This window comes from Triturus cristatus, chromosome 9 (genome assembly GCF_964204655.1).
Source record: "Triturus cristatus chromosome 9, aTriCri1.1, whole genome shotgun sequence".
Taxonomy (NCBI): Eukaryota; Metazoa; Chordata; class Amphibia; order Caudata; family Salamandridae; genus Triturus; species Triturus cristatus.
In genome coordinates this window covers 34,963,583-34,976,071 of record NC_140592.1, presented here as the reverse complement: position 1 = coordinate 34,976,071, position 12,489 = coordinate 34,963,583, and the positions used below count along the sequence as shown (strand labels likewise).

At 46.0% G+C, this 12,489-nt stretch overlaps 1 protein-coding gene across 2 annotated transcripts in view; it reads right to left on the bottom strand.

Annotated features, from left to right (window-relative positions):
• LOC146797320 (laminin subunit beta-2-like) overlaps nucleotides 1-12,489 on the bottom strand; it is a 342,744-nt gene that overhangs the window by 72,789 nt on the left and 257,466 nt on the right. Inside the window, exons 22-23 of one of the 2 annotated variants that reach the window (XM_085624321.1) lie at nucleotides 4,781-4,810; nucleotides 3,103-3,327 (exon numbers count right to left, since the gene is read on the bottom strand). In XM_085624321.1, coding sequence (XP_085480447.1) covers nucleotides 3,103-3,327; nucleotides 4,781-4,810 — 255 coding nt within the window. The remainder of the gene's footprint in view (nucleotides 1-3,102; nucleotides 3,328-4,780; nucleotides 4,811-12,489) is intronic. The other variant, XM_085624322.1, reaches the window with a different exon arrangement.

Here is a 12,489-nt window from a genome sequence, read left to right as displayed (position 1 = left end):
CACAATCAGTAGGAATGTTGCTGCCGATCCATAGCAGGCATCAGACATGCTTTCACATGCTCCCCCTACCCATGTGCACACATACATAAGCACACACACACACACACACACAGAATCAGTAGGAATGTTGGTGCTGATCCATAGCAGGTACCAGACATACTTTCATATGCTACCCACACCCATGTGCACACACACAAGCACACACACACAGAATCAGTAGGAATGTTGCTGCCGATCCGTAGCAGGCATCAGACATGCTTTCACATGCTCCCCCACCCATGTGCACACATACATAAGCACACACACACACACACACACAGAATCAGTAGGAATGTTGGTGCTGATCCATAGCAGGTACCGGACATGCTTTCACATGCTCCCCACACCCATGTGCACACATACACAAGCACACACACACAATCAGTAGGAATGTTGCTGCAGATACATAGCAGGCACCATACATGCTTTCACATGCTCCACGCACCCATGTGCACACATACACGAGCAGACACAGACACTGAATGAGTAGGAATGGTGCTGCAGATCCGTAGCAGGCACCAGACATGCGTTCACATACTCCCCACACCCATGTGCACACATACACGAGCACACACACACTGAATCAGTAGGAATGTTGGTGCTGATCCATAGCAGGTACCAGACATGCTTTCACATGCTCCCCACACCCATGTGCACACACACAAGCACACACACAAACACACACAATCAGTAGGAATGTTGCTGCCGATCCATAGCAGGCATCAGACATGCTTTCACATGCTCCCCCTACCCATGTGCACACATACATAAGCACACACACACACACAGAATCAGTAGGAATGTTGGTGCTGATCCATAGCACGTACCAGCCATGCTTTCACATGCTCCCCACACCCATGTGCACACATACACAAGCACACACACACACAATCAGTAGGAATGTTGCTGCAGATACATAGCAGGCACCAGACATGCTTTCACATGCTCCCCGCACCCATGTGCACACATACACGAGCACACACAGACCCTGAATGAGTAGGAATGTTGCTGCAGATCCGTAGCAGGCACCAGACATGCGTTCACATGGTCCCCACACCCATGTGCACCCATACACGAGCACACAAATAATCAGTAGGAATGTTGCTGTCGATCCATCGCAGACACCAGACATGCTTTCACATGCTCCCCACACCCATGCGCACACATACACGAGCATACACAGACAGAATCAGTAGGAATGTTGCTGTCGATCCATAGCAGGCACCAGACATGCTTTCACATGCTCCCCACACCCATGCACACACATACACGAGCATACACAGACAGAATCAGTAGGAATGTTGCTGTCGATCCATAGCAGGCACCAGACATGCTTTCACATGCTCCCCACACCCATGTGCACACATAGATAAGCACACACACACAGAATCAGTAGGAATGTTGGTGCTGATCCATAGCAGGTACCAGACATGCTTTCACATGCTCCCCACACCCATGTGCACACACACAAGCACACACACAAACACACACAATCAGTAGGAATGTTGCTGCAGATCCGTAGCAGGCACCAGGCATGCATTCACATGCTCCCCACACCCATGTGCACACACACAAGCACACACACACACAGAATAAGTAGGAATGTTGCTGCTGATCCATAGCAGGTACCAGACATGCATTCACATGCTCCCCACACCTATGTGCACACACACAAGCGCACACACACACAGAATCAGTAGGAATGTTGCTGCAGATACATAGCAGGCACCAAACATGCTTTCACATGCTCCCCACACCCATGTGCACACATATACAAGCACACACACACAGAATAAGTAGGAATGTTGGTGCTGATCCATAGCAGGTACCAGATATGCTTTCACATGCTCCCCACACCCATGTGCACACACACAAGCACACACACAAACACGCACAATCAGTAGGAATGTTGCTGCCGATCCATAGCAGGCATCAGACATGCTTTCACATGCTCCCCCTACCCATGTGCACACATACATAAGCACACACACACACACACAGAATCAGTAGGAATGTTGGTGCTGATCCATAGCAGGTACCAGACATACTTTCATATGCTACCCACACCCATGTGCACACACACAAGCACACACACACAGACTCAGTAGGAATGTTGCTGCCGATCCATAGCAGGCATCAGACATGCTTTCACATGCTACCCCTACCCATGTGCACACATACATAAGCACACACACACACACAGAATCAGTAGGAATGTTGGTGCTGATCCATAGCAGGTACCGGACATGCTTTCACATGCTCCCCACACCCATGTGCACACATACACAAGCACACACACACAGAATCAGTAGGAATGTTGGTGCTGATCCATAGCAGGCACCAGACATGCTTTCACATGCTCCACGCACCCATGTGCACACATACACGAGCAGACACAGACACTGAATGAGTAGGAATGGTGCTGCAGATCCGTAGCAGGCACCAGTCATGCGTTCACATACTCCCCACACCCATGTGCACACATACACGAGCACACACACACTGAATCAGTAGGAATGTTGGTGCTGATCCATAGCAGGTACCAGACATGCTTTCACATGCTCCCCACACCCATGTGCACACACACAAGCACACACACAAACACACACAATCAGTAGGAATGTTGCTGCCGATCCATAGCAGGCATCAGACATGCTTTCACATGCTCCCCCTACCCATGTGCACACATACATAAGCACACACACACACACAGAATCAGTAGGAATGTTGGTGCTGATCCATAGCACGTACCAGCCATGCTTTCACATGCTCCCCACACGCATGTGCACACATACACAAGCACACACACACACAATCAGTAGGAATGTTGCTGCAGATACATAGCAGGCACCAGACATGCTTTCACATGCTCCCCGCACCCATGTGCACACATACACGAGCACACACAGACCCTGAATGAGTAGGAATGTTGCTGCAGATCCGTAGCAGGCACCAGACATGCGTTCACATGCTCCCCACACCCATGTGCACACATACACGAGCACACACACACACTGAATCCGTAGGAATGTTGCTGCAGATGGCTTCTGGCCCCTCACTTACTTCGGCAGCTCCTCCGGGAGGCGTCTCCGTAGAAGCCCAGCTGGCAGTGCTCACAGTGAGTTCCCTCTGTGTGGAACTTGCATTTCAAGCACAGCCCAGTCCGACGGTCACAGACACCAGGGTCGGTCATGTCAATGTTGTTGTTGCACTGGCACGGCAGGCATCTTCCGCCAGCCTGGAATGGATTCCCGTAGTAGCCGGGGGCACACTCGTCGCAGCGTGACCCTGTGGAGGCACAGACACAGTCTTCAATTTCTCATTCTGGTTGAATGCATTCTCTTGCACCCGGCGACTCAACACCGCAGAGTCACTAGGACTGACCAGGTGCAATCAGTAGAACATGTAAGTTACCATGTTTATGCTTTATGTGCCTGATGCCTCCTCTTTTCCGCTCACTGTGAGTGCAGTGGAGGAGAGTTGGGGCCTTATTACGATCTTGACGGATGGGATACTCAGTTACAAGCGTGATGGATATCCCGTCGGCCATATTACAATTTCATTATATCCTATGGAACTTGTAAGACGGCGGACGGAATATCCGTCACGTTTGTGACTGAGTATCTCATCTGTCAAGATCGTATTCAGGCCCATAGTCTGTGGAACCAGGAAACCGGAGTTCTTTTCTAAGTTTCCACACTTGACCAAACTGTGTGATCCTGGGTCACTCACTTTAAGCCTCTGCATTTTATGTCTCTCTTCTACTAACACCAGCAGCTCTTAGAAGCAAACCAACACCAGCATTAAGTGCTATGTAGAAACTCAATATTTACACACAGGACTACAAGATAGACCTGCGCCATGGTCACAGGTGAAAATAAACATACCCCTTCAGTTCCAACTGTTGCAATCTCAAGAAAGGGCTGTGTGGTCTCAGATGTTAATATACCTAATTGCCCTACTTTACTTCCTAATGCAGACTTATGTCCCATTTGACTTCGCAGCATCTCAAACAGCAATAGCAGCTGATTCCCTGTTCCCCCCTGAAAATCCTGAGATAGCAATAGCAGTGGGAACTTTTTTAAAGTAATGTTATAAAGTAACTGAAATCAGAAATTACATTTTAATAACATTCATTGTATGTTAAGTGCCTTGGTGATGATTGTGATATATAATTGCTTAATCCTTTTTTATGAAGACTGAATGGCCTAATAACTAAAAATGTACTTTACTACATGTGTGCGATAAGTAAGCACTACATATAAGACATGGCATTTCCTGTTTCGTAGCATTCTTTTCATAGCCACCATCACCGTCGGCCAAGGTAACATTTTTGGATCAGCCTGAGATGTCCCCTGGCTACCCTTGCAGGTAGCCATGGAAGTCTTCTTTCTAGTCCTAAAACTCAGGTTATTTTCATACATTTTATGTTCATGCATCGACGTGAAACGCCTAGTGAGTGGTGAAGTGCCCTTCCGTCCTGGCTGCTCTAACACACCCTGTTCAGCATTAGGAAAGATGTGTTTAGCATGATGAAAAAACCCAGGATCTCTGCAAGAAGCCGCCTTTAAGCACCACTCACACATTACAACCATCCTCTTGCAGACCAGCATGGTGTTATGTATGAAGGCGCTTCACAATGGGGACACACTGCGTGAAAGGGCGAGTAAGGTGGTATTGCGTGGTAAGGCCATGCAGAGGATACTGGATGGAAGGCAGATTTAGGAAGAATTTTACTCACTCCGAACCCCTTCCGATCGCTTTACCATTCCTGAGGAGGAAAGGGACATGTCAACACACAAGAAAAGCATGCCCACAGCAACATTTGGGATCCAGGAATGATGGAGGATTGGGTACCTAGCAATAGCCTAGAATTAAGGAAGCAAGAAATGGCACATTTCATGTGGTCTAATCCTGTGCTAGATTAAGCTTTGGGGAAATTGTGTGATATTTGAAGAGGTTGGTGGCTCTGAAATGCTTGTAGAGCTGAATCCACTGTCAGTAGCTTATGAATTAGCCTGTGGGACCCCAGAGCATGACAAGCAGTACAGTACCGAATGTCCTGGTGATGAGCCTCCAGCCCATTTGTAGTGCCTCTGTAGATTGGGTTACACCAAGATAAGTTTGAATGAAAACTTTACATAATTTGCTTTACACAGTTCATTAAGGAACATCTGCAGATGTAGCAAATGTACCTTCAAGCCACCATGGTCCATATTTAAAGTGGGAATAAAAATATGAAACGTTTACTTATGGTTGGTTTCTTGCTAAGTGACAGCAGCACACAAGCATCTGAGAATCAGAGTGTCTGCAATAGCCCAGTTACTAACAGGATCTCAGGAGTCAAGAAATTCTCCCCATGGCAGGGCTGAGCTGGGTGAGACAGTGATTCAAAATGGCAGGCTATGGATGTTGAATGGGAATTTCCCCAACCTTCGCCCCTTTTTTTCACCTCGTTCCTGCCACAGTGTTTTATTACCTTGCACTGAATTGCACTGCATTCCTGGTTACCGTCAACACTTGAGTGAGTGGGAGCAAGTCAGGACTGAGAGCAAGATGCTAGAAAGGGGAGTGTAGCAGGTCCATCACCATGACCCTGCCTCCGCGCCCCCACGCTGTCTGCTCTGTTCCTGTCGTTTCCATCCGCAGGTTAATAACTGCCATTATAGTCACACTGATGTGGACAACTGCTTGTACAGAGCATTCATTGATGGGTACATATCTCATACAATTATTGGTTGTGGTTTTTATTTAAGTGGAATTACAGAATGCTTTTGGTGTTACCACTGGGTAACACACTTTGCAGAGAGCATTAGCAACCGACTACGGTACAGTTATGTGCCCAAGCTTAAGGTGCGGGTGAATGAGGGGAAAAGCAATTAACAGCTGTAAATGCCCAACAGCATGTGGGCAATAAGGGTGTTTGTAATGTTATGTTTGTTCTCAATATTATTCGTTTTGGGGTTATTAATATCCAACGTATTGTAGCCCATCCAAGCATCTATGGTAGGGAATACGGTTTTGAGTTTGATCAAATTGCCACCCAGGCCCCGGAAGATTTAATCAGTGGCTTAGGAGTGGCTCTCCACATCAACGCTATATACAATACTATGGGGTGTTTTTCTGCAGCTGATAAACTATGTTCAGGAGGGTAAACCCTATGATACACATCTGGTTAGCGTTTTTAGGTTATTGGAGATATGGTGCATGGGCAGAGGGGTCGTTCTATTTATTAAACAAGTGTCTTAATCGTGTCAGCCTCACTAAGATAGTCAGTCTGCTGAGGACTGTTTTGAGCAAGAGGGTTGAGCATTGGAGACAAAGCGGGCAACTATTTCTGTATTTTTCCAGGTCAATTTACCCAGGCCTAAGAAGTGCCTTACTTAGCATATATGCACAGATGTGAATAGAGTATGCTAATGTTGACTACAGAGGGTTTCTAGTCAGATGGTGAGGACTTCTTTAAGAAGGATGTATATCACAATATCGAGTGAATAAATATCATACTGCCACAGTCCTGTATCCAAAGTATCGATCACTGCAATGTTGTGACAGTCCGTACATATAGGTAAAGATAAATTTACTGTATCCAGAATATTGATATTGTGATGGCGAGTATATATAGGTGAATATATATTTACTATTCTTAATTCAACATCTAACTAATTTTAAGATGTATATACTGTCAAAGTACGTAGGTGTGGGGTTAAGAATATTAAGAACATCTATACTTACCTTCATATAATAGGCTGTACAATTGTGTGGTAGTCAATCTCCTGGCTGTGATATTTTGGTAGGCCAATCTTTTAAAACTCAATATTGTGGTAGAACACCTTTCAAACAAGTCTATCGATGAAAGATTTAGTGCTGGAGAATTACGTAGATATTGTGCTTGTGATTGGCAATGCACCCACAGTAAACCTAGTGAGATTGCCTCCTTGTGTTGTGGCTGTGTCAAGTGGCACGAGAAAGGATCATAAGAATGGATGCAAAGGACCAAAGGGTGACTGATTTTACTTGGCCAAAGATGTAGGTAAAACTCTCACGTATGTGTATGTAAGAGAGAATTCTGCCATCAGGAATTTCAGAACAGAGGTGGGCCTTACTATGTAGTCTTCTCTAGCTCTCCCACCTACTGCATGCAAACACCTGTTGGACAGATATTCTAGAGTTGATGCCAATGATCATGCCACGGCCACATGAAAAAAAGGTTTCACTGGTACTTCATACCCAAATCTATATTCACCGGAAACTAAAGACAGGAACCCTCAAATCAGTGTCATGTCAACCCAGGCACACCTGGTCAGACATCTCTTTGAAGGCAGTCCTGGATTTTCCTTTGACCCAATTATCCAGCATTTGGAAATTGTTGGTTGAATGGTCTCTAGTTTCCTTCACCTCAAGGCTGGAAGGTCGTATTTAATACTGTTTAGGGCAAGGGTAAGTGTAGGAAAGTGCCCCTTTTTGACATGGTTTCCCCACTTTTTGCCAGGCAACTGATGGGATTTTGACTGAAAGTGCACTGGGTCCCTGCTAACCAGGTCCAAGTGCCAGAGCTCTTTCCCAACATTGTTCAGTTGTTTCTCCCAATTGGCAAAACCTTTAGCACCCTCTGTAAGTCTGTAGTAAATGATACCCTGGGACCTGGGGCCTGAAGTACTAAATACGGTCCCTAAGGGCAGCAGCATGACTTGTGCCACCCTAAGGGACCCCTCACCAAGCACATGCAAACTGCCACTGCAGCATTCGTGTCTTGTGCAGACAAAAATGAAAACATGACATGTCACACATCCCTGTGTGCTATGTCCCCTACCACTGCATATGATATTTATAAGTCACCCCTACAGCAGTCCAGACAGCCCTAAGGCAGGGTGCTAAATATTATCTGTGCGGGCATATCTGCATAAGCAGATATACGCCTGTGCTGGTCAGTCCTATTACTGCCAGTACAAGTGTCCAGGGAAGCCATCTTAAGACATGTGCTGGACACTAGTGAAAACGTGGTCCCCAGCTACATGATGGCTGCACTGGAAATGGGGGTGTTTGGTATGAAACATCTCATATTGGTAAATCCACACTGATGCCAGTGTTAGATTTACCAATACATGCATCCAGAGATTGCATCCTGAAAACCTACCAGCCCCTGGTGTGCTTGCTGACTGGCCTCTGCCAGCCTGCCGCTGTTCTGCAGCTGACGCTGTTCTGACCTCCTAGGGTGAGAAACTTTTGCTCTCAGGAGACCCAAAACAAAAGGCCTGTCCGGGAAGAGGGTGTAACACTACCTCCCACAGGATGACCTGCTGATTAGCCTCCTTGGGTCAGCATGCTTCAACGAAGCTGCTGCCTCTGGAATGCGAATCTGGCTGCCCTCACAGGGGAGGAAGCCACCCCCCGTCCTGAGCCCCCTTGGCACCTAGACAGGTGGGAAAATTAGCTAGTTAGGTAGGCATGCCAAATCCAGGCTAGTACCACCCTTCAGGTGGGCTACTGCGAGGTGGACATTCGTTTTCAGAGGTAGCCCTCTTTGTGATAGCATACTTAGGAATTCTGGGACAGGGTTATGACCACTTTCCACAGGAAGTGTCCATATGGGGGGCATAGTGACCTCAAGGGTCAGTAGCCCATTGGCTACTACCCTACACTCCCCTAATGCCCCTAAATTCAGTATTTAGGGGAGGCCCTGGCACCAGAGAAGCAGATCCTGATGACCTAATAAGAGAGAGGACACCGAAGAGCCACAAAAGCTGGAGAGAAGCAGCAGGTGATCTGGTACCAACCTCGCCGGCCTGTCTGCATCTCTCGTTGAAATCTGTGCAAAGTCAACTCGTCCTGCTGCTGTGACTCCAGAAATGTGGGAGGACTGCCTGTCTTCGAAAAAGACTCAACACCTCTCGTGAACTACGGACCTGTTCAGCAGACACTCCAAAAAGAAGACCCCGAGGCCTCGGGGAACTGCCAAAACCCGACACCTGAAGCCACCACTGCCTCCGTTGTCTCTGGCCTGGGCTGAGGTGGGCCACCAGGGTCAACAAGGTCCCCCAGACTCTCCCACAGCTCGAGTCCAATGTGGTTTCACCCCTCCTGGACTCTTCGACATCGCCTGCAGCCTCTGCACGCAGGCCCCCTCTACCCAGACTGCTCTGGTAAGGAAAAACCCGATGCCTAATGATACTACCGAACCTGTCGCCCCAGGACGTTGCAGAAGAGGACCAAAGGTGTTCCCCCGTAACCCAAGCATTGTGAGGCCTGAGCCCACCTTCTTGATTCGGCCTGAATGGCTTCCAAGCCAGAACCTGCAGCATCATTTTACAGAGACCTATCCCCATTGAAACGCATTGGGCTCCCGACACTGATTTTCACCCTGCCGCCCTTGTGCCGCCCTCGTACTGTTGGTGCTGCCTTGGACCTTGCTCACCACTGACCTTCACTCCTGGAAATTGGTCCTATAAGTCGATGTACTGTACCTGTTTGCAGAACTTCCATCCTTAGGGGAACATTGCAGAACTCAGAAATTGCACCGTATCCTCTTTTTAAAGTAAAAAGAATTTATATTTAAAAACAAACTTATCTGAACTATTTTTCTCTGATGCCTAAACATATATAAAAGTACTTGGTATTTTTATAAATTGGTGTGGATCTTCTTCTCGAGTCGTGTTGTCATTTATTGATTATTGTGTGTATTTTGCAAATATCTTGCACTCCTCGGTGTTAAGCCTAAGGCTGCTCGACCACACTACCCCCTAACACCCCCTAATAGAGTACGTTGGGATTGCATAGCAAGCCCCTGTCCACTCATACGGGAGCCCGTGGACTCTTTACACGGCATATCAGATTTTTGATACATCATATAAAGAGCCAGTTTCCTACAATAAACTAGGTGTAACTATTGTCTAAGAATCACTCTTATGCGGTGAAACAATTCTATAATGTACAAAAGATATTTTTTTGTGAATCAATTAACTTGCTCAAATGAAGCTGGATTTTCAGATTTCAGTTGTTTTCAAGAATTGTCACTTCCAAGGCAATCTGCACAGAAAGGTGATACCCTGACTAACGACATAACCATAGGTTATTTGTAAAGTTAGCACTGCGTTTTATGGAAGATTTCTGCCTCTTATCTGCTTTACCAGTAAAAAAACACCTGTTAATTTCTTGGATGATCGGGTAAGAAACACCTTTTTCGACCAAATGATTTGAATTAAATGTATGCAGTAAAACTCCCATTTCCATTTTTCTTCATTTTGTTCAACTTGCTAAGTTCAAACATACATTTGGTTCGAGATGTCCCCTCTACACTTTTAATCCAAGGTTTCCCTGTACACCTTAAAATCTTTCCAAACACCCTAAACTCTTTCTGAACACCCTAAACTCTTTCCAAATACCCTAACTCTTTCCAAATACCCTAACTCTTTCCAAATACCCTAACTCTTTCCAAACACCCTAAACTCTTTCCAAATACCCTAACTCTTTCCAAACACCCTAACTCTTTCCAAACACCCTAAACTCTTTCCAAACACCCTAACTCTTTCCGAACACCCTAACTCTTTCCAAACACCCTAATCTTTTCCCTGCCATACCTTCTCTCTTCCTTCTTCTCATTCACCAGTTTCACCTGGTTACTTACAAACTATTTTGCTATTCCAGATATTTGTTTTATATTTAATAATTTTTAGCCTGTTTGATTTGAAAAGGTTGATCCCAGGCGTAGATCTGAGATATGCCAGTATAAAGTGGTGCCCTTCTACTTATAAGACACGTACATGACGTAAGGATCTGCTTGAAAGCTTTGGTCTACACCCTGTCACCAAGTGGTGATCCCCAGATGGACACTGAAATTGCCAAGAGGCAGATCTTCATCTGTGTAAGCAACTAATATTCGGAAGGTTTGGCCCCTTGAGATGAGGACTAGCAAGTCCCTTCTAAAACACCATCTGGTAAAGGTGCAATACTGTGACGGATGTAACAATACGTCTCAAAACAGAAGCCGGCCCAAGCTGAGATCATTAAGCAAAGGGACATCCTCGAATGGCCATTATTTGTGATCGGTAGCAAAGCAGGACCGGCTAAAAATAACTTTTTTATTTCACTAGATAGCTTCTTTACAGGTGGAGGTATCACTTCAGCACCTCCAGACCGTATTACAGGGAAAGGTGTGTACCTCCGTACACACACAGCCCCATGCAACATTTTCAGCGGTGAAGTTCACCAATCCATTCCTTCGATTGCATATATCAGAGATGGCCTCAGCAGTGACTTCACAAGAATAACATCCAGAGGAGAAGGGAAATGGACCACACAACTGGTATGGGACTCCCCTATAACTATATGCGTCATCTCGAGGTGGGCAATGACTGAGGACCATAATGCACTCTCCAGGCCATATGTTCTTTTCATCACAAGGCCTGGTGAGTTTCTGATGTGATCACTGGTGCCTTTTATGATGTCATATGTAAACGTAAGATTAAACAGGAAACAGGGCTAGCCCTATAAACCTAAACAGAAGCATGGGGTGTTTGCAACATGAAAAACAGGGGTTCCCTAAGTATTATATATAGATAAATTCTTATTAATGTAAATGAAGGCTCCCAGCGGTGGGTCCAAATGTGTATATGTTGTGAGTTTAATATAGATTTGAAAGACTTTGGGACAGAATAATATGTTGGCGGTAAGGATACTCCATAGATACAGCGACGGCATAGCCTTACGACAAACATAATGGTTTGCCCTTCCGATTTAAATGTGGGTAGATCATAGGTTTGACCACGGTGGTGATTCCGCCATCCCTCCGATGGCCTGATGAGCAGGGGCTGTCAAAGAAATGGCTCCCATGGTGAGGGGGGGATTACATTTTTTATTTCAGGATTTTCTTTTTGAAAATAATAAAAGAAAACTGTTTGGTGCAGGGCTGCGTCAAGCTGACGAAGACTTGCACCAAACAACGAAAGGCATTGGCAGGAACTGCGACGACGGCGATTCCTGCCAATGCATTATAAATGACCGCTTCTGGGCGGTCATATATAAATTTGGTGAATGGTCCCTCCACCATGGGGACGGAGTAATTTACTCCGTCCCCCTGGTGGAACAACGGCCCATCCATTAAATTATAAATAAGGCACAAATCTACCAAAATGTGTTACAATTATAATCATTTGACATATGCTGCACGTAATGAGAAAAAACAGTGTAGGCGGGGCAGCGCACAGTGGAAAGAGAGTGAAAATAAGGTGTACGTGCATTAGAGCTGCAAGCCTCACTTAGATAGCACAAAACGTCTTTAGAGGGCAGCTTTGGTTGAGGAAAACAGTTGACGTTTCGATTCATGGCAGGGAAAACCTAAGGGTCCCTTCAGGACTAAAGCTGAAACGTGGAAAGAAGAGAATTACGACTCCGCAAAAGGTCTCTTATGGATCCACGTAGAGAATGGATGAAGTCCAAGTCGTGAATACGTAT